At 38.2% G+C, this 23,658-nt stretch overlaps 1 protein-coding gene across 1 annotated transcript in view; it reads right to left on the bottom strand.

The window, feature by feature from the left end:
- The window catches only part of CCDC148 (coiled-coil domain containing 148), a 277,956-nt gene that overhangs the window by 173,530 nt on the left and 80,768 nt on the right, over positions 1–23,658 (bottom strand). The window contains exons 3-6 of the mRNA XM_078147022.1: positions 23,101–23,194; positions 19,132–19,190; positions 17,404–17,525; positions 8,624–8,727 (exon numbers count right to left, since the gene is read on the bottom strand). Coding sequence (XP_078003148.1) covers positions 8,624–8,727; positions 17,404–17,525; positions 19,132–19,183 — 278 coding nt within the window. The 5' untranslated portion in view covers positions 19,184–19,190; positions 23,101–23,194. The remainder of the gene's footprint in view (positions 1–8,623; positions 8,728–17,403; positions 17,526–19,131; positions 19,191–23,100; positions 23,195–23,658) is intronic.

The raw sequence follows: 23,658 nt of genomic DNA, 5'->3' as shown, positions 1-23,658 counted from the left end.
AGTTAGTTCATTGGTTAATCTACCCTAGAGGTAGAAGTCTCCTTTAAAATGCCTTAAAAATGAATGGCATAGGGGCAGCTAGGTGGTGCAGTGGATAGAGCACTAGCCTTGAAGTCAGGAGGACCTGAGTTCAAATCTAGTCTCAGACACACAGTATACAACACGTACTAGCTGTGTGATCCTGTGCAAGTCACTTAACCCCAACTGCCTAGCAAAAAAAAAAGCAAAAAAAAATGGTATCTAACACCCATATAGCTTACATTTGCAAAGAGCTTTCACATCTTTTAAAAAATTTGATCCACACAACAAACTTTTGAGGTAAGAACCAGAAAAAATTTTTTGTCTTCAAAAAAAAGAAAAAAGATAATTTTTTAAAAAATGATATGTTGCCAAAAGGCACCATTCCTAACCTCAATCCTGAACTGTTTAGGATGAAAGAACGCAGCCTAAAATAGAGCTCCATTTGAGCATTAGCTCATTCAGAGCCCTCCTTGATTTAACGAGTTGTTTTAGTCTTCCTTGCCTGCCTAGAACTTTGACAATCCAGACTTATTTGACAATGAATCTTGGAGACTTTGAGGAAGCCAACTAAACAGAAATGGCTATGTACAGGAAGTTGTGAGGACACACAGCTATTCATTATTCCCTATGCAAGGGAATAGCCTTGGGACCGGCACTAGTTGTTGTGAAAGTTGGAAACCATCCTCAAAAACAAAACAAAAAACCCACAGATGAAGAGCTAATGTTTGTGTTAACTGTGTGGGAGTCTAAAACTTATTGTGGCATTGAAAGAGCAATCTAATAGTTGTGCAAAAAGAGGAAGAAACTCAGAGGAACAAGGTGATGTGACTTGGAGTTTGACCATGAGGACTTGGAAACAGTGACCGAGAGTAGCCAGTATTTATAGGAGAGAAGAAGAGAGGGCAAATGCCCAAGAGAAATGGTAAGTACCAGGGCAAATGAGGAGCTGATGCATCTCTGCTCTGCACTGAGCGCTGTTTGAGAGGGAGTAAATGTGGAAATAGGGCAACAACTTTGACATGGAGTCAGTTCTTATCCCTATGAACTCTTCACCAGCAGGAGCTGAATTTGGTCCTCCAGTAAAGACATGAACTTTGCCTGTTAGGGCAGTATTCACAGAAATGTCCCATAACACTGTTCCTCCTCTACCACCTGTGATTCAAGTACTTTCTTGAGGCTTCTCCAGTCTCTAGTTAAGTTGTCTGGTGTGGCCCTAGTCACAGAGTGGGTACAGGTATTTACTACCAACCTCAAAAAGACTCAGCAGGAGTTTTGAAAAACAGACTGCTTGTACCAAGACAAGGCTAACCTGAATGGGAGTGAGGATTGAAGACAAAGGATTGAGATCCTGAAGGGCACTTGTTTACTAACATGGAGGAATATGTGCCTAACAAAAGAGCTGGAAATGTGTTCAGTAGCTTCAGGCCTGTTGTCCCAGCTCACTGTAAGACCTGTTATATGTTTCCTAGGAGGACAGACCGTGGGATCTTAGATTTAGGGCTAAAGATCCCTCTGTCCAGTTCAACTCCTTCATTTTACATATGAGGAAACTGAAGTCTGAGAGGCTGAGTAACCTGGTCAAGGCCTCACAGTCCATAAGTGGCAAAGCAAGGACTCAAACCTTCATCCCCTGACCCAAGGTCCCAGGTGCTCTCCACTGTACAACTAAAAATGGGAGCAACAATGCTGGTAATTTCAGCGACCAAGTAATGGCTCTGAGCCAGGCTAGAACTTAATGGCTTATACCAACCATGGGTCTCAAGGACCAGATGAGGGGCCAAAATTGAAGCACAAAGATATGGCATAGAGGAACAAACCTATATGGTGCCCTTCACTGTTACTGAGAGCCATGAGAACTGTACAAGTCCAGAGGAGGTCAACTTTATGTTCCCTGCCTCAACCTGAGAGTGGCACTGCAAAGCTGGCACAACTCTGTAGATCCCTGAGGATAGTGGGCTACTTGGCTCCCTAGTACAGAATAAGAAAGGTATAGCGAACCATCAGTGTGTTTGAAAAGGATCTAGGTGATTAGGGGGGACTATAGGCTCAATATGAGTCAGCATGTGATGCAGCAATCCCCCCTAAATTAATGTAATTCAAAGCTCTATCGAGATGTAGCTAGATGGTACAGTGAGATAGAAAGACCTGGAGTTAGGAAGACCTGAGTTCAAATCAGGCCTCTGACACTTAACTAGCTATGTAACCTTGGAGAAGTTACTTAACTTCTGTTTGCCTCTATTTCATCATCTGTACAATGGGGATAATAATAGCACCTACCTCTGAAGGTTGTTGAGAGGATAAAATGAGATAAATTTGTAAAACACTTTACAAATCTTAAAGTACTGCATAAATGCTATTTTATCATTGTCATCATTTTTCAGAATAATATTATGGCAGGAATAATATTCTTGTTCCTTTAATAATCACATTATTACAGTTATAAGCATGTGATAGGCTATCTATACTCTGAGGTTAAACCACATCTGAATAACTGTGCTTCGTTCTGGGCATCATAATTTGAGGACACCTTAAGCTGGGCAGCAACCAGAGAAGGACAGCCAACATAGTGAAGAGCCTTGGGATCATGTCATATGAGAATAGGTCAAAGGAAATTGGATTGGTTAGCCTGGAGAAGAGGGGATGTGATAGCTGTCTTTAAGTATTTGAGGGGCTGTTATGTGAAGGACAGATTAAATTTGTCATATCTGACTGCAGAGGACAGAACAAAGAGCTGCGGAGGAAAGTTACAAAAAGGCAAATTTAATTTGATTTATGAAAAATTGATGTAAGATGTCCTACTGATTTGAGTTGTCCAAAAGTAGAATGGACCACCTGGGAGGAAGTAGGCAGATGCCTCTCGTTAGAGGTCATCTAGAAGAGATTCCCAAGGCATACAGGAGAATAAACTTATTACATAGCAAAGAATACAGAAAGGACCCATAACCAAGCCCACAGGTAGTTAAGAAAAGTTTGTCCTTGGAAGACCTACTTTCTCTAAGCATTTGGGGGTCACAGCTGGTTTGGAGGCACCCCCCACATCCCCACCCCTTGTCAAGTTTGTTATAGTGAGGATTCTTCTTTAGTTATGAATCAGACTGATTGGTTCCTGGGATCCCTTACTCTAAAATTCTATAATTCTGTTAATACTAAGTTCTTTTCCTGCATTGGGGCAGGGGAAGGTATCTCCAACCCAGCTATGGCTCCCCCAAATCTTAGAGAAAATAGGTCTACACAGGGAGAAACTTTTCTTAACTATCTACAGGTTTGAGTATGGGTCCTTTCTGTATTCTTTGCTATGTAATAAATATATTCTCTGTAACTCTTGAGAGTTTCAATTGCTTGTAACAGAAAAATGAATAACCCCCCAAGGCAGAGGTCAAAACAACTCATATCAGATATTTCTAAAGATGACTTCTAGGTAGGGACAAACACAAATCAAGGGAGATTATTCACTGTTGAGAAAACACTAAGATACAAACTGGATTCTGTTTGACTGCAGAGCTTCAGTAATGGCTCCAAAGTTATAATCTTATAACACTTTTTTGAATCAAGCATTGTCTGGGCTTTTAATATTCTGTTTGGGGCAAAGAGCAGCCAGGCACAGGGTGACCTAGGGCACGAAGAATGCACTGCTGTGCACGGCAGTAGGATTCCAGTAACACTGACTTGTCACGAAGGCAGCTTCACTTCTCTCTGTCACTCTGAGGGCAGTGGTGGAATCAGTGTAAAGCTTAGGGAAGGAACTTGCATTTCAAACATTTATTGCTAGCTTCTTAGAGTGACAAAATCCCCTAGGGCAGGTCATATCACCTGCTTCTCCAAATTGTGGCAGCCCTGTGGTCATTTCCCACTCTGTATTCCAGGGGAAGAACAGTGATACTGTAGCGCTTTGGGGAGAGTGCTGCTTGGTATTCAGAATGCAATACTGCACATTTGCAACCAAGTAGATGGCCTTCGGCTGGGAAAATCTCAGCATTTTGTTGTAAGGTTAGGTATTCTAATAAGGCCTAAGTTTCTACATCATCAGTGTGCTAAGGCTCTTTATTGGGGCACCTAAAAAAATTCAGGAATCTGAGAACCACTTGGCACTAGGAGGAAGTGGTCTTGATACAGATGCTACAAAGTGGATTGAGTGAGAAATGACAATGCTGATACTGCCAACCTGACAGATCTGAAAGACAGGCACATATAATTGGCTGACAGGCTAAAATATCAAAGCAGCATAGGACCAAAAGGACTATGTGGGTAGTCTAGGGACCAGCCAAGGATATAGACCATAGAACTAGAGGTGACAGGTACTCCAGTGCTAGTACCATGGGGCAAGCCATGGCTAATTCTTTCAATACAAAACTATGGTTATCTGGCCCACCATATCGTTGAACCTGGGATTAGGGGAGACTGCGGAGAGGCAGAAGAGGAAATGGCTTAGAAGATGTCAGATAGAGATCTAGGTCCTTATGGCATGACCAGTCCAGGTCAATGTTTTTCATATGGGAGCCTCCAGCATCGGCTGACTGACTGGCCTCATTGGTGCTAACTGTACCTTATCTCAATGGGAGATCTGAACAATGACCCTGCTCCAAACCAGGCTTTGAGGGAAGGAGTAGATACCCTCCCCAGGTTTGTTCTTTGTGTAGCATTCCCTTTGATCTGTCTGCTTCCTTCCCATCCCCCATCCCAAGTTGTGCAAAGCAGCAGGGTTTTGACTCCAGCAAGCGTGCCACAGGAACTGGCATGACACACCTACAAGAGAAGGTTCTGTACAGTAATGTGGTCTGAGTCAGACAGGGGCTGGAGTAGAATTTCAGTACTGCTCATTGTTGGGCCCCCTGCTGAGTCCATTCACCCTGCCCAATGATGAGCTAATGGAAGCCAGAATCAGCCACAAGTCCCTGCCAGCAACAGGCCTCTCAAGGCTAGAAAAAGTACTGTTCTTCATGAGTCCCAGTTAACAGTGGATCCTGTGTTCCCTGTCCTGCACTGTAAGAGGTCCTAGGTTCCTGGTTCCTGAGTCTTCAGTAAAACACTGGCCCTCCTGGAAGTGTGAGTAAAACACAAAATGGGAAACTACTTGTTTTATTTGCATTCCTTTGCCTGCTATCAGGGATGTAGGTGTGGGGTCTCAGAAAGATGACCTCTGTGTTTCCTATAATTTCTGAGTTCCAAGCACATTGTCTAGGAACTGCAGAAGGCAAGGAGAGGTTACAGGTGCACCACTGAAAAGGAGATGTTTTATTATTCAGTGTTTTATTTTTATTTCGCATTGTTTTGTTGACTCTAAGTCAAAAGGAAAGTACATGCTGTAACCCAAGTATGCTCATCTTTCACTGTGGGGAATCAACTTCATTATGCCAAGCCACATGACTAGGGATCAGTGAAAAACTGCCTTCAGTAAGGAGGAAGGGCTTGTCAGAGGGAGGGACTCAGTGTGGATTCCTAGTTAGTAAATCCCAGTCACAGGCACCCCCTAGGTAGCAAGTCAACAGTGTCCTGAATAGAAAGGGGGAGCTGAGAGTTGAAGGTTGTCTACTCTGAGAACAACCGAAAGGGGGGGGCAGGGTGGGAGGGAACAGAGACAGACAGACAGACAGACAGACAGAAAAGAGACAAAGACACAGAGACAGAGAGAGACAGAAACAGAGAAAGAGAGAGACAGAGACACAGGCAGACAGAGACAGAGAGACATAGAGACAGAGACAAAGTGAGAGCTCGGCACCTTCCAAAAGTTCTGCACAATGAGGTCGAGTGCAAACTGCCAGAATGCACATGGGACAAGCCCAGCTCCTGATTCTTCCATTTAAACAGGTTCAGACTCTCCTAACAACATTACCCAGTAGTTGAATCTGCAGTAACAGAAGCTAAATGCAAAGGTTGCCTGGGAGGAGATGCTAGTTCCCAAAAAACAGGTGTGGGGGTGGGAAAGAAAAGATCAGTAATCACTCTGGCCTGAGAAGTGGCTCAAGAAAGTCACTTCTGAAAGTGAGGATCAGAATGTAAAGAGACATCCTCCATTGGGCAGAAGAGGAGAGATGGAGGAAAGACTGGGCTAGCCCTCAATAGGATTCAGCTCTCTGTGGGAAGGACCACACCAAAAAGCAAGAATTAGGAGCTGGATCTCAAAACACTTAGGAAGGCTGTGAGTAGCTTTTCCTAGTAGCAGTTTATTGATTGTTCCCTTGCTAAACTCATCAGGCATATCTACCCTGAGCTTTCACCAAGGGAAGAACAAGGGAGCCTTGAAGAGGGACAGTGTCAGACAATGGAAGCCAAGAAAAGAACCGCTGGGCACCCAGAATTGCAGGAACACACAACCTACCATGATTCTCTGGACTTACTTAGGAGCATAAGAAAGTAGTTTCCAGGTCTGGTGTTTGTTATTTTGAAGTTGGAGACTGGCCTGGGAGTTGTGTAGGAAGACAAATGTAGAGAGAACTCACTTTCATACTTAAGTTCATGAGTTGGTAGAGTACAATTTGGTAACTGTCCAAGAGTCAATATGCAGCATGGAAGGAGGTTAGACCTTGGAAAGAGTATCTGAGTAGAGAGTGAGTGAGGGAACTACAACTTAATAAATGTGTTCAGGAGACAAAGTGACTGGGACAATACATGCCAGAGCAAGTACGCAGCTGTCATTCTGGTCATGCATTTTCTGGGGGAGAGTTCACATAAGGGTGATCCAGTAAGCTATGTTCAAGAGATCCCCCTGCCTAGTGAGCAGCAGGAAAAGATCAGTGATGAGAGACTGTTAACCAGATTTGACTTTGTACCAATAATTTACATTGGGTATTTTCTGAGCTTTTCCTAGTCTGTTTGGGAGTAGAGTGCCAAAGGCAGGATGGGGTGGGGGTCAGATAAGAGGTAGGAAGGATTATGGGGTGTCTTGGGGTGCAGGGCACACATAACTGAATAGCAATAATGTAGCAGAATCCTGCTGAACCCCACTCTTGTTCTCATAACCTGTGCTAACCTAACTTGAAGCAGTTATGCCATTTCAATGCCATCTGACCCTAAATTCTGCCTAGTCCTATTCAATTCCTATAACCTGTGCTGATGTATTTCTCCTCGAAGCAATGCTAGCCACCCTAATCCTGTCTCCCATCTGCCCCTATGCCCTCACTGTTAACCACAGCGGCCTTAGCTCGGTGAATTTCAGATGTGAATGAAAGGTCCTTGAAGGCAAGGATCTGTTCCATCAGCTTCTACCTCCATTGTCCAACGCAGGACCTTGCCCCTGGTAGGGTCTGAATAAATGCTGCTTCTTGTTGCCCCTATGGTTGATTTTTCCCCCACTTTCTTTCCTAACTCTGTCATCTCATTCATGGTTACTTTTAAATTTCAACAAACATTTATTGAAATTAGGCCATTTTAAAATAACACAGGAAATTACCTTTACTCCTCTTTTTTTCTCATTTTAGTTCTAGTCATAAGCTTAAATACATTTTGACTGTTTATCATTTGATCATATCCTCGGTTCCATTTAATCATCTATGTGTTACCCTACACTTAAAGTGCTATCCTCTATAATGATATGTTCATATAATTTCCGTCAAGCTCAAGAACAATCTAATATAGATATTAAGGGAGGGAGTAGAATATCAAAGTTAAAAATTCCTCCCTAATGTCCCCTTTTACATTTGAGTTTGCATCATTGAACACTGTAAAGTTACCAAATGACTTTCCTGTTTTATCACGTTTCACGTTAAACAGAACCTCATAAAAAATTTTTTCCAAATGCATTCAAACTTTCCACATTTGTATGATGGAATTTTTTTTGGAGGGGGAGAATGGAAATTAGTTTGATTTAAAGATTTTTTTCATGAAGGAGTATATGGAAAACATCAATATATATTTTGTTTTTAAATAAGTTAAAAATAATAAACAACCTACTGAAGTTTGAACTGGATCCTCTACATTTAGCAATTACTTGTCAGAGTAAAGGAAGTTTTCTCAACAGGGTGTTAAAATTTAAGTTCAAAATAAAGTTGACAGTACTTGGAAATTTGAATCTGGATATGCACAATAAAAGTGCTTACTACAACAGAAGTTCTATTCTCCCATAAATGTTTGTACAACATTAATGAAGTGCATGTTTAATAAAAATTTGATATCTTAAAAGCATTTATATGAGTTTTAAGGGAGTAAATATTCTTAACTCTTTCTATTATTTGTCACTCTCTGGTAAAGAACTTTCATTTTCCAAAGAATAAATACAGTATAGTACTTGTCTTTTATTCTTTCTAAATTTCTTTAGTGATGATAAAATTCAAGTAGGTTAATGATACTTAAACTTTGTGGATGTAGATGGCAACAAAAAGGGAACAAATGGATATGTTATATCAATCATTATGGATATTAAAAGGATGATATATTTTTAAGCAACCGTAAAAATCATATTTTTTTGTATTGAATCTCAACCAAGTTGAAGAAATGACAGAGCTAGAACTTTTAGGTACTTATTTATATTGCAACTTAAAAATTTAATTGTAACAGGCTAAATAAAACAAAGTTTTGGGACTTCAACATATTCATTTAATGCTAATCAAGAATTAAATGATAAAATCATTGTCTCAGTTTGAACATTTGGGATTTTGTCACTTCTTACCTGATTTCATGCAGTCTTTTGTACTCTTGCCACCATACTTTCTTATGTTGTTTTATTAGCCTTTGGTCTTTAGAAATTTTTGAAGTCTGCTCTGTTTTTGTGATCTAGTTTCAGAGGAATAAAAGAAAATGAGGGACCAACTTTTTTTTTCCTAATGTGTCTTTTACAAAGAAATGTTTTTTAAATTTGACTTTTAAGAATATGATAGCAACAGAGGCAGCTAGGTGGCACAGTGCATAGAGCACCGGCCCTGGATTCAGGAAGACCTGAGTTCAAATTAGGCCTCAGACACTTAATACTTACTAGCTGTGTGACCCTGGCCAAGTCACTTAACCCCATTGCCTAGCCTATATATATATATATATATATATATATATATATATATTATATATATATAATATATATATATATATGTATATATATATATATATATATATATATATATATATATATGATAGCAGCATTTTAGAATGTTACATGTAAGTCAGACTTATTCGTCCCACATTTGCTCTAGAGTGAGCTATGTTTTCTTTTGAAAATAAGTAGAAAATGGTTCTCTCATTATTAATTCACGCCAGTATATTTCTCAATCTGAGGACACATAAAATCGGCACTATATTGATTAAAATGGGAAGTAGCTGGTCTCAAATCCTGTTCAATGTAGGAAATGATGCTTTTATACAATTTAGGGAAAAGATAAAATAATGCTATTCCCCACCTCCTTCCCAAGCACATGAAGATAAAAATATCCTGAAGCATATGGAAAATATCCTAATCAGCGTACATGAGACCCTCGGATTTGGTGTCAGGGAACCTAATTCTCTGGGTGGTTATCTAATGATAGTTGGGCCTGAGTTTCCTTATCTGTAAATTGAGATGGTAGGATTAGATCATCTCTAAGGTCTTTCCCAGAATTAAAAAATATATAATAATTTTCCAAGGATATTACAAAAAACAAAAATTAATCAAAAATGTATTTCTAGATCTTCAACAAAATAACAAGAATGGGAAAGTTTGGAAAAGATATGAAATAAGTCTCTTTCCTGTATCCCATATTTAACGAGGCCAGATAATCAGTGCTCTATGAAGTATCAATTGCATTAATGTAATTCTATATTGATGCTTTTTCATTTTATAAAACAAATCAGAATTTCATGTAATAAATACATGTGTTCACTTAAGGCAACTAGGTAGCTAGAGTGCCTGGCCAAAAGTCAGGATGCCTCATTCCTGAGTTCAAATACGGCCTCAGACACTTACTAGCTATGTGACCCTGGGCAAGTCACTTAATTCTGTTTGCCTCAGTTTCTCATCCGTAAAATGAACTGGAGAAAGAAATGGCGAACCACTCCAGTATCTTTGCCAAGAAAATCCTAAATGCAGTCATGAAGGAATCAGACACAAACTGAAAACAAACAAACAAATTCACTAAAGGAAAATTCCAGGCCCTGTGCTAGTTAACAGGGATATAATGGCAGAAACTCACTAGTTTCAAAGTCCTGAAGAAGGTTATGAGATTTCATAGGCTCATACATTTGGAGCCGTAAGGGGCCTCAAAGATCATCTGGTACAGACTTTACATATGAGGAAACTGAGGCCCAAGGAGGTTAAGTAACTTGCTTAAGAAAGGATCATAAAATTACAGATTCAGAGTTTGGAGAGACATTAGCCCTATCTGGAACAACTCATTCATTTTACTGATGAGGACCTGAGGCCCAAAGAGGTCACTGGCTCAGTGTCACTCGTGTATTAAACAATAGGCCTGGAACTTGAACCCTGGTCCTTTAACTGACAAATCCAGTGCTCTTTCCCCTATGTCACAGTACCCTGACAAGCAGTCATCCTCTTGTGCTGGAAAATCTCCAAAGAAGAGGAGTCCATCACTTATCATCCCATTGTTAGATAACGCTAAGAAGCTGTTAGGTAGTTTTTCCTTCCGTAAAACTTTCATCAAGTTTTCCCTTGTAACTTTCCCCATTACTCTTAGTTTCACCCTCGGCCAAGCAGAACAATAATTAATGTTCTGCTCTAGTATAGGATTTTGTAACCTGAAAGCTTTCATAAATCATCATGGAAGATATGGAAGCATCAAAAGATATCTCCTAGGAAGGAATATTTTATGCAGGTTACTTTTACTGACATGCACAGATAAAATCACAAATTGACTTGACCTCAAGTTTACCTTCCTTCTGTCTTGGAAATGGAGTTAGAATTAAGGGTATATGATGACAAAATAGCTAACTGCCCATTACAAGAAAAAGTGCAAAAACAAACCCAAGCCTTTCATTTGCAATTTTTCATTATTCCTTTATAAAATTTTTCTTCTTTTTTCAAGCCCAAACATGGCACTAACTCCCTGTACTTAGGAGAGATGATTCAGTCTTCTACTTCCTTGAGAAGACTGAGGCTACCCAATAAAAACTCCTTCAATTTCCTTCTTCCAGTCCTCAAAAATTCTTGGTGTCATCCAACGGTTCTTCATTGCTGTCTCGGAAAAAGTATTCTTGCAGAGGCAAATTCCTACATTTGCCTATTGATCTCTTCCCTTTTTCCTCCTACCCTTCCTCAGGACCTTGCTCCTGCAGTTGTCTTCCCACCTCACATATCTTTCATGTCCTTTTTTTTAAAAGTCCTGAATTTGGAACTAGAGGATTCAGTTTCGGATTCTGGCTCTAATGCCTACTATCTGGGTAACCATCAGCAAGTTACTTAACCACCCTAGGTCTGTTTCATTATCTGTAAAATGAGAAGCTTCAATAAAATGATATTTAAGGTTCTGTTCAGTTCTAAATATGTGATGTAATCAAATTTTAAAGCTATTTAAAACTAAAAAAATTTTTAAATTTAAAAAACAAACAAAAACTTACCTTAACCCTTTACTCCCTCCTGCTACTATCATGGCTCTGAGCTATTTGTAAAGCAATTAGTGCAGTGCCTGGCCCATAGTAGGCATTATAGAAATGCTTATTGCCTTACGCCTCCTCTTCACTTTCCTTCCCCTCCTCTTCACTACCAAAGGGTTTGAAGTAGCAGTCTACACTTGATGTGACCACTTATTCACCACAAAATATACTTTCAACCCTTCACCATCAGGCTTCTTTACCACCATCACTATGCTGAGGCTGCTGCCTCAAGGGCAGCCCCTCTATCACCAAATCCAGTGGCCTTTTTCAAACCTCCTTCTCTTGTCCATGTCTTCAGCACTGGGCACTACTTCCCACTTCCTCCTGCTGGATATTTTCCTTTCCCTCAGCTTCCTGTCTCTAACAAGTATTTTTCTATCTTCTTCACTGGCTCCTCTTCCTAATCATTCTCCAAACTTCTGTTTTCAGTCTCTTTCTGTTCTCTCCTGTGATAATCTCATTCAATTTTCATAGTGTTAACTATCCTCTATATGCAAATGTCTCCCAAATCCTTACCTCCTTACTTCTTAGATCCTTGTCCCCAAGGTTCTGTCCTTTTCCCTCTTCTCTAAATATACTATCTCCCTTGGCAATTTCAATTACTAATATGTCTTCATCCACAATCCTAGTACTTAGCATGGTACTCTTTGTAAAGAGACAATGAGTGTTTATTTCACTTAGTTGTCATCATCACTATTGATGATAGCATTTTTTCCTTAAAATATGTTCACTGATATGGTAGTATAGTAAGAAAAAGGTCAATCAAATATTGTTGCCTATTTTAATAGGCAATTTACACTGGTGGAAAGAGCATTAGACTCGGAGTTGGAAGACCAGGGTTCAAATCATAAGTCCAACACTCACTATGTGGAGGCAGCTAACCTAGCCTCAGACACTTACTAGCTGTGTAACCCTGGGTAAGTCACTTAAACACTGTCTGTCTCAGTTTCCTCAACTGTAAAATGGGGGTTCTTGTGAGGATCAAATGAGATAATATTTGTAAAGTACTTAGCTGAGTTCCTGGCACATAGTAGGTGCTTAATAATGTTTGTGTTTACTTCTTTCTTTCCTACTGTGTGACCATAGGCAAATCCCTTAATCTCTCAGAACGTGTTTTTCCTACTCTGCATCATGGGAATGATAACTGCACCAAAGTGCTGTGTAAATGTGAATTGTTATTATGGTACTTGCTACAATAGAATTTAAGGCTCCATCTATCTGTGAACCGGCTACAATCATCAGAGCTTGCCTAAGATAAATAAATAGAACATTCAAATTGTTTTGACATATTTGATCTCTGTTTAACATACATAAAAATGACTCTGCACTTGTAAAAGTGATGAATACATTTCAATGCTATAAAATCAATACTGCTGCCTGTGGGGAAAGGATGAGGTCAATTAAGTAGACAGTAAAGGTCAAAATAAATCTCCAATTTTTCATTAGCTGCTTCTACTCTCTACAGCTAAACATTTTGCTTTCTTGCCAATTGCTGATTTCTTCTGTTTCCACCCTTAGGCAAAAATTGTAGAAATATATATACATAATCTGTAACTTAACTAGGATCATATGTTTAGAATCTGAAGGGACCCAGAGACCACACACAGTCCAACCCTATCATTTTACAGATTAGGAAACTGAGGCATATGGCTATGAAGTGATTTGCCTATGGTCACATAACTAGTAAGGGTTTAAGGCAGGATTTGAACTCAGGTCTTCATGGAGTCAAGTCAAGTGCTCTATTCACTAACTAAAAGATTTAAGGTAGTGTCTTTTTCAAGAACAAGCTTCCAATTGATTCCAAGTCATTATTACTGAGTAAGTTGCTCTAAGAAATTACTGGCATCTTGGAGGTGGCAAGTGATTTCCGCTAAATTCTAGTGAACTTACAAATTTTAAATATAATTGAAAATTGAATGCGTTGTTATAATATATGCAGAATGTCTATGTGTATAAATACATTCATCAATAACTATTCAATCTTCATGAAGCTCCAAAATAGCTCATACTCCTTGTGAATTTTGTAGAAGAGACAAAATGTTTAGTGGATAGTGAGCTAATATCAAAGCCAGAAAAATCTGGCTTTGAGCTCTGTCTCTGACATACACTCTGTGACCCTGTGCAAATCACTCAACCTCTAAGTCTTCAAGTCAACCCTCTAAGACTAAAAATTGCACAGAAGTTGCCAACCTGCATTGATAGGAGTTTCCTTGTCTGGGGCTTCCTAAACCATTGAAATCACAGGTCCAGTTCATCTCCCCAGTGATTTCATAGTATCATCATAAACACCTTGGAAGATAAAGTATATCCAACTTAAACCGCCAATATGAAGACTCTGCATAGCCCTCTTAGGTGTGAGCTTTAAAGCAGACCATCACCAAGAGCCATCATTATTAGAACTGGCTTAAAATATTAGTCTACAATTAAGGAGCTGCTTGCAGCAAAGTAAGAAATTAATTTTTTACCCCTTAAAATACTTCATAAAAAAAGAATGGATGTATACAAAACCTTACTAGCTGTGTGGCCCTAGGCAAGTCACTTAACCCTGTTTACCTTGGTTTCCTCATCTATAAAATAAGCTGGAGAAGTAAATGGCAAACCACTCCAGTATCTTTGCCAAGAAAACCCCAAATGGGATCATGAAGAGTTGGACACAACTGAAAAATGACTAACAACTTACAAAAACTTGCTTTGTGACATGCACATCCAAATGAAAAGCACATGTAAATGGAGGTTGAATTGCAAAACTGAAAAAAAGCCAAGGCTATTTCTATAGATATCCATTCTACATACTTTCACTCAATTTTTAATTTCAAATTTTTCCTCTATTTCCCATTTTAATTTATTGTTGAAATTTTTTTTAAAAAAGTGTTATTTCCCTGTTCTGCTTTCATATCAAGCAGTTTATTCTCTTTGTTTAGTGAGCTATTTATAAAAGTAGTTCTTCTCATCATCTTCCCTCTTCTTTTCCTTCTACTAATATACATTTATATAGCACTTTATAATTTACAAAATGCTTTATAAAGATGCTCTCATTTGACCCTAGGACACAAAATCCCATTTTAACCAGTTTCCCAGTTCCCAAATTAAGAATTCAGCTACATTTAGGTAGATGCCTCTCATAAGAATAAATATTACTGATTAAATGGTCACATAATTACAGATAATGTGAAGAGCAGGTTCTCAAAGCAACTGATTTATAAGTTACTAAAAAACTGAATTTCACTTTATTTCTCTTAGCTTTTATTTGGCTTTAAAACGCCACTGTCAAAATTTAAACTTAAATATTTATTGAATACTATGAGCTTCATTGAACATAAAGAAGCTAATTGTTCTTCTCTTCAAGCAATGTTTATTTATAATACGAATGTTCAAAATACTCTCTCCAATTTTACAGAAACAAATTGATTTTCACATGGGATTTTCAGGACTTTAGTTTCAAATGACTATATAGGATAAGGCTCTCATCCTTAAATTGTTAGCAACTATTCCAAACATCTGCAAGTACTAGTTAGCCAGCACTAGGACCAGATTAGCCAATTGGTCAACAAGTATTTATTAGGTGCCTATCATGTATCAGGTACTGTAACACACTCCAGAGATGCAAAGAAAGGATTAGAGGCAAAGTGCTAAGACTAGAAGCCAGGTTAAGCCAGCATGGCATGGCAACATGGACAAAACAAAGGCAAGAGGTCTCAATCTGAGTGATCATAACTGAAAGAAGGAACCTGAGAGCACTGTGAATCCAAAGTCAGCATCCAGATTTTAAGACAAATTGAAGGGAATGGCAAAACATAGCTATCAGAAAAGGTAAGGCAGAGTCAGCATCTGGAAGTCCAAGATGATAAGGAAGAGCACAGAGGCAGGAAAATAGTAAGTATAGGTCAGAAGGCAGAGATCCTCAGAAAGTAAGAGGGCACAAGCAATGTGTGGGTATGTAGGCAATAATGGCGTTCAGGCAAAAGTCAGCATCCTATATCCACACTGAACACACACTAAACTCCAGACAAAATGAGCTTCTTTCTGCTTTGTCTCTGCCCTGAACCCCCAGCCCCATATGCATTTGGTACTCTCATTTCTGTCTTTGCTCATGCTCTTCCATAAACCTCAAATACTCTCCCTCCTCCTACTTTTCACCAACTAAATTCCTACTTATCCTTCAAAGCCCAACTCAGAAACCATTTTATCCACAAAGCATTCCATGGTCCTCCCTAGTTGTTAACAGTTTTCTGCCTCAGACCTCACATAGCACTTTATTTTGCATCTCTCTGATGCATTTATCATATAATATTGTTATATTTGTGTATTTGTGTCTTATCATCCTGCTAAATGATAAGGTCCAAGAGGAAGCAACCAGATCTTTTCTAAACTTTGCAATTCTCCCCCAATTCACCATCTAGCAAAGTGTTCTACACACTGTAGGCCCTTATTAAGTATTTGTAGATTGATCATTCATACAATTGTAGGAAAACCTGGGCATTTGTTGTTGGCATAAATGCTAACAAAGGCAGGGATATTAAAAAAAAAAGTCAAAAACGGTCAATGGCCCCAACTGGCCCCTTTTGGTCTGGTTCCTGAGTTGATCTGCATGACAACTAGAGGCACGATCCCTTCACCATCTTTCTCATTGGTGACTTTGAAGTTTTGCCAAGTGGAGTCTTCAGGATAATGTGAAGGGATTCTTGATCAATGATTCAGTGATATGACAAGAATAAAAAGGAATTTTGAACCTGAACTCAGATAAGGGGTTAACTCAGGTAAACCCCACCTGGCCCTTTTCAGTCTTGCTCCAGAGTTGATCTGCATGACACCTAGAGGAATGGTGGGGTTAAAAGGAATCCCTTCACCATTGTTCCCATTGGTGATTTTGAAGTTTCATCAAGTGGAGTCTGCAGAATAATTTGAAGGTATTCTTGGTCAATAAATGATTCAGTGATATGATGAGAATGAAAAGGAATTTTGAAACATAACTCAGATAAGGGGTTAGACTCAGGTATCCTTAAGTAGCCACAGAAGAAAAGGCATCCAAAAGACAGACTAAAACATGCCTAATAGCTTCAGTAGGGCAGGTAGATGGCTTAGTGGGTAGAATTGCCCCTCCTGGAGTCTGGAGGACCTGAATTTAAATCTGGCCTCAGATACTTAGTAGTTGCATGTTCCTGGGCAAGTCAATTATCCCCGTTTGCTTCACTTCCCTCATCTGTAAAATGAACTGGAGAAGGAAATGGCAAGCCTCTCCAGTATCTTTGCCAAAAAAAACAAACAAACAAAAACCAAATTGGGTCACAAGAGTCAGATACAACTAATCAACTAAACAACAACAAAAAGGGTTTCACCAGCTAGCTGAAATGGTAAGGTTGACTGGCTGGCCTGTTTGGGGTCCTGGTAGTTTACATATATATAAAACTCATTTGAACTGAGCAAAGCAGTAGTGTAAACAGCACATTTTGTAAAAACAATGTCTATTCACTTGTATAGTGTGTTGTATGGTTAAGACATTTTAAAACTATATCTTTCATTCAACTGCATAGGCATCCATTCTATACTTAGCTTTTCTAAGTGAAGTTTACAGCTGTGCAAGCCATTTCCATTTGTGTATAACAAGGAGTTAGTCAGCACTTATTTGCCCTTGAAATTTTTTTCAGCAGAAGATTTAAACTGTCAAAGTCATAAAACTATCTGCCTTGTATGAAATCAAGTTCAGCGTGTCTTCGGGGGGAAAAAAGTAGCACAATTATTTGGAGTTTAAAAAATAATACAAATGGTTTCTTTGGACTTTTATGACAAAATAGGCATTTCCATGTGCAGCAGTTTAAATAATTTGATTATTACATTCTTTGATTAAGAAATTGTTCTAAAGGAAAAAAAGTGCCTTACCTTTAACTGTATAGAAGCAGATGCTAGCTTTTTTGCTTCAGTAATTGCATATAATTGCTGATAGTCTACTGGTTTATACTTGGAACAATTCAATCCATTTTTCAGGTGAACTTTAAGGCTGTCTATTTTTCACCCAAAACATAAAAGTCATTTTTAATTGTTAGGAAATAACATTATATTATTGAAAGCTAATTTAAATCTATACTTTCACACAAACTACAAGTCATATTTTTAAGAAAGAAACACATGCTGGGAAAATACTTCATAATACCCCTACACAGAAAATCTATTTAAACATTTAGAACTAACATTTGAGGAAATGCAAAATTACCATTACATTTCTTGCATGAAATTACTTAGAATCAACACCAAAAGTTCAATTATAGAATCCCTCAATCTAAACCAGGTTTATTTTTTAAAATATATTTTTATTGACATCTTTTGCTTTTTTATTATCCACATTTAACAACCTATCTCTTTCCTCTCTCTTAAGTTAGATTTTAGAGAATGTTGTCAAATTCTAGAGACAAGATAAAGAGTAAATTCATGGTTAATCCACACTTTTTTTTTGTTGTGAAGCTTGTCAGGACACAAGTAGGAATAATATTTAAGCATTACATTGCTATGAGTCAAAATAAAATCACAGGAACATTTCCCTTCAAATGATAATTTTATTTGTCTTTTTAAATAACCAGATCATTTCTCAACATACTCCACTCCTATTCAATCCTCCCTTGTTGACAAAGAAAATTTAGAGCAAAACACAACAAACAAAATATGTCCAATAGCATTTAAAATATTCCACATCTGTATACTTCCACCTTTCATTTAAGAGAAGAATGATAGGTTTCCTCTCTTTCCCCCTCTAGGATGAGATAAAGCATCAGAGTAATGTTTTTTAAAAAGAAAACCCCCAGCTATTTCAACTGAGCTTAACACACATTGCCCAGCCTGAAAGTTAAATAAATCTTATGGCAATTTTCCCAAACTTTTGTAATATCATGGATTAATAATTACAAACATGTTAATAATGCTGATAAAGCCAAAATAAGATAACTGCTAGATACTTCTATAATCAAATACTAATAACTAGAATTTCTTAACCTTTTTTGCATGGATCCCTTTGGCAGTTTAGTAAAGCCAATGGACTCCTTCATAGGCTAATGTTTTTAACTGCATGAAATAAAATACATAGGATCATAAAAGAAACCAATTATATTGAAATAGTTACCTGAATATTTTTTCTAAAAAAATAAGTTCGGGGACTTCAGGTTAAGAACCCTTGCCAAAAAGCATGATTGATAAGTTCAGACAAAAATGTACTATGGCTTTAATAATCTGAGTAAGTACTCAAAATTTTCCTTTGTTCTGTATGGATTTCAACACCTAGCATAGTGCTTAGGACATAAAAGGCACTTAATAAATGCTAAGTGATTGACTAATTGATTCTATACTATTTAAATAAATTGGGGGGGAGAGATAAAAGGAGTATTTAAGTTTAAGTATAAATATAAGTATAAGATGACCTAGGGACTAAAGGACAAACATGAGTGTTTTTATAAATATTAAAAAGAGTAAAGCACACTCTCTGCAAGAAAAGTTCGCAGCAAATGAGGTTTTTCAGTACTACGGATCTGATTATTAATGTTTTCATTCTCATGTAATATCAATACTGTATAAACTTTCATGGAATCATTAAGGCATACTATAAGGCACACAAAAACATACCAATGTCATTAGTTTTCTGAGTTGTAATGAATGGCAGGTCTCCTCTATTCATGTTTCATCTGTCAAGAAAAAAAATTGACAGCAGAAAATTTACAATGTTATCTTAAAGCTCACCAAAATGTTTTGATTTATTTGAACATTGTGTACTTTGATTCTGAAATGTAAAATGATTTGGACTAGCAGCTCTGACTTTTGATAGATCATTATTTAAATCAACCATTCTTTATGCCTGAAACTCCCTTCACTTTTGCCTCTGTGCCCTCCCTACTCCTGGGCTCTCCTCTCCTTCTCTTTGCTCATAAACTATTTCCTCTGTTTTACTGCTGCCATGACTGAGAAATATTTTATTGTTGAGAAGTCCTTTGTGTATTGCCTTGAGCTCTTTGAAGGAAAGGCATCACACAAATTGAAAAATAAAGTCATTGGTTAAGTAAAGTTCTACTTCTTTTTCATAATTGAGCACTTTATTAAATTGATGTCTCCTGAATGAGTCACACTTCACCTCCAGGGCAAATGCACCTGGCTCCTGGGCTCTTTAAGAAATAACATTGATCTCCTTATAAATTTGCATTCATTCTCTTTGTTGGACTACTACAGAAAACTCTTAAGCATTTAGAATTATAGACCCATAGACTGTTAGTGCTGAAAAAGACCTTGGAGATCATTTAGTTTAAATCTTTGTTTTGCACATTAGGAAACTGATGCCTAGAGAAGACCACACATCTGTGGTCACATGACTAGTAAGTTTCAGGAGGAAAAAGCCATGGTGGGAGTCTGCCTGCATAGTTATTCTTGGCAATATCATAATTCTCCAGTGACAGTTCCCTTCTAGCTATCTGGGACAAGAGCCATAATTTGGTTCCAGACAGAAAGATTGTGGGCTGCAACAAGTCATGATGACTGGATTGAGGGGGCGGCTGTTTGTTGATAGGGCAGGTCTCCCTTGATTCAAAACTGACTTGTCCCATTAATACAGGCCTGTAGACCTTGAAGCACAGACATTAGGAGATTGCCTCCAAGCCCCAGGGAGAAGGAATTAGAATAGATACATGAGCACTAGCATTTGACCTGCCTAGAAAGGAAAGCATAGGCAGGGCTCAAACACAGAGATTCCTGGGAGTCTTGCTCAAGATGGTCTACTTCCTTTCTCATCTTCTGCTAGTCAAAATGGTAGCTATTGAGTTGTTTCTTTCATTCCTTTCTGGTTGCTATATGAGAGACCTTGCTGGAAGCAAGACAGGTACATATTGGCAATCCACTTCTAATCTTCCTTTAGAAATAATTATGTATCTTATATTGTTGGGATTACTGTTAAGGAGTCTGTTTTCACTGTATAGGAATCTTTTTTTTTTTTTGGTAAATGTTGTGTTTATACTTAGCTGAATCCTTACTTCTCCCAAATTTATGTATTTGATAGTCCTCATTAAAAATCTCAAGCCAGTTTGTTTAGAACAGCTCAAACTGCCAAGAGTGCTATTGGCTATTGCCAAAGAAGATCCATACACAACTCTTAGATTGAGCATCCCCCTTCTCAGCTGGATGCTGACTACTTTACCCCCCACCTCTGTGAAGGTAAAGCAAAGCCCAACTCCACTGTAACACTTAAACCTGCTAACCTCTTCCCAAGAGTCAGGGACCATCTTTCCTGCCACTGTTCCCAAAGTCCTAGAGCCTTGACATTTTCATTGGTACTTTGTCTACCAGATCTTAAGTACCCCCTGGCCTTTCTATCTTCCATGAAGCTGGATCCTCCTATATAAATGTTTTCTCCTCATAACAGAATGTAAGCTCCTTGAGAGCAAAACATGGTGTCACTTTTCTGCCTCCTCAGTACTTAGCACCGTGTCAACATACAGAAAATGTTTAACAAATACTTTGTCTCTCTTTTCCATTCCATTCTCTTAAAAGATTTTTGGTGAAGAAACATGAGCACTGTCTCCCCAAAAGTTCATAGACTCCAGTGCCCATAGCAAATAACTGAAAGGAAAGTAGTTAACTTCTTTAACAACTACAAGAATCCTGGCCTCCTGACCCCTGGTCCAATTCTTTTTTCCACTACTCTACCTGGTGGTATATGTGATAACAGAAATTTTCAAAGAGAGAAGGAAGTAGAAGGAAGGAATTGGTTCTTCAGTTCCTCTCTTAGATCATTCTGTTTCAGATAAAAATCTTTGGACCTATGTGGGCACTGCCTCTTTGTCAGTAGATCTCTCTGCCATGCCAGAATAATCTTAATTCCTTTGGTGTTATATCACATTCATTTCCAAATATGCCCCCTCCCCATTCATCCAACATGCTTTACCTTGTTAACAAAGATTTGAAAGAAAAATATCAGAAAATCAACTACCTTAGACTCAGAGTCAAGACAATATAAGTTGTTCAAATCTCACCTCAGACTCTTACCATTCGACCCTAAACAATTCACTTAATATCTCTGTGTCTCAGTTTCCACATTTGTAAAATGGGGATAATGATAGCACTTATAGGGTTGTTGTGAAGATCAAATGAGTTAACATGGGTAAAGTGCTTTGTAAACTTTAAAGTGTATATAAATGCCAGCTATTGTCATTATTATTAATTTTCAATATTCCACATCCATAATCCCTAACCTGTGGAATGAAAGGAAGGAGGTACAGTTTCTCATCTCTTCTCTGGAGCCAGACTTGGTCAATATATTGCATTCAGTTTTGTTTGATCATTATTTCCATTTATATCATTACAATCATTGTGTATTTTGTTTCCCTGGATCTGTTTATTTCACTCTGAATCAGTTCACCTAAGTCTTCCCATACTTTTCTGAATTTTTCCATATTTATCATTTCTTAGGGCACAAAATCTACTATATTCATGCAATAATGTGTTTTGCCATTCTCCAATCAGTGTTTATTTCCAGTTCTTTACTACTACAAATATGTAATAAATACATTTTTTAAAAAAAAAGAGCTAGACTAGTAAGATTAGAGAATGGTCGATATCAACAGTTTACACAGATTTCAGCAAGAAATTTAACAACATTCATTCTATTTGTGTGGCAGTTATAGAGAAATACAGGCTAAGTAATGGCCTGATATCACTATATCAGATAGCCTCTGAAAACTCTAGTAATTAGATGGAGTGTGGCCAAATTAAACTCATATAGTCCCTGACCTGGGGGTGAAAGGGTAGGTACCACTCCCCTAGGCAGGTTCTGTTGATAAGATTATAACCCTGCCTCTGGGATACGTACTGCAATTATTGAAGTTGTCATCATTCTACTTCCAATGTTCAGGTAATTAATTGGCAGAGGCATGAGTTTAATGGGCCAGGTGCATGGCTTATGTGTGGTGCCAGATTTCAGAGACACAGTGGATAGAGCACTAGACCTGCAGTCAGGAAGAACTGAGTTCAAATCTGGCCTCAGATACTTATTGCTGTGTGACCCCAGGCAAATCACTTAACTTCTGTTTTCCTCCACTACAAAATGGGGATAATATAGCACCTACTCCTCAGGCTATATCCACTGACCTACTAATCTTGTAAAATCTATGTAGTGACATAGGCAGATAGAAATTTGTCTAGCCTACTTTATGCAACTAAACATGCCCATCCTACCAATATAACATGCTGCTAATATGATTATATAGTTCCTATAGGTTCTTTGCTAAGGGAGTGACTTGGTCTTAGGCCTTCAACAATGTTGAGAGGCCATCTTATATCCAGCTAACTTTATGAGAGACAGCGCACCACCTTCCACCTCCCCCTCAGCAGAATTTAGTAACAGTTCTTGGGCCTGTACCATTTCTGAGTTGCTCCACTCATCTTCTCAGATTCTTATGACAGAAAAAGACTTAGATTGGTAAACTGTGACCTCCATGTCTTCCCTAAATTCTATGTCTTCTCAGGAATTAAGCATAGTATTCCACACATAGTAATCACTTAAATGTTGGCCTAGACAGTTGGCTGGTTTTGAGACCCAGTTTTACCACTTACTGGAAATGTGATCTTGGGCACAGCACTTAACCAGAGGTCTCTTCCTTGGTAAAAATGGACATAATGATAATTGTATTATCTACCTCAAAGGCTCCTGTGAAAAATAATGATAATGTAAAAAAGCACTTTGTAACAGCATTTTTTCAAAAAATTGGACCTGCAATTTGATCAATGCAGGGAGGTCCTGAAACTTATTTGGCCTACCACCCCCTTTTAAAAAATTACTCCATGCCCCCCTGGAAAACTTTAAACCTTTAATTTTTTTTTTAATTTGCATCATTACAAAACAAAATTTTTAATGACATGTATTGAATAATTTGTTGTAAATTTGTGGATTTTTTTTCCTACATTGAAATTTTGATGATGCAATATTGCATCATGTAAGTGTAGAGTATCACATTGTAAACAAGTCATTACACGCACATATTCCTGCAGCACATGCTGGACTTCCCAACAATGCATGACACACTTACCTGTCTATACTTGCTTGTTAAGACCTGTTGGTGGACTTGACCACTGATTGGTTATAACTTGCATTTTGTGTGTTCATTTGGAAAA

The sequence above is a fragment of the Phascolarctos cinereus genome, unplaced genomic scaffold (genome assembly GCF_003287225.1).
Source record: "Phascolarctos cinereus isolate Bilbo 61053 unplaced genomic scaffold, phaCin_HiC Scaffold_726;HRSCAF=1367, whole genome shotgun sequence".
NCBI classification, from domain to species: domain Eukaryota; kingdom Metazoa; phylum Chordata; class Mammalia; order Diprotodontia; family Phascolarctidae; genus Phascolarctos; species Phascolarctos cinereus.
This window is presented reverse-complemented; position numbering and strand designations above follow the sequence as displayed.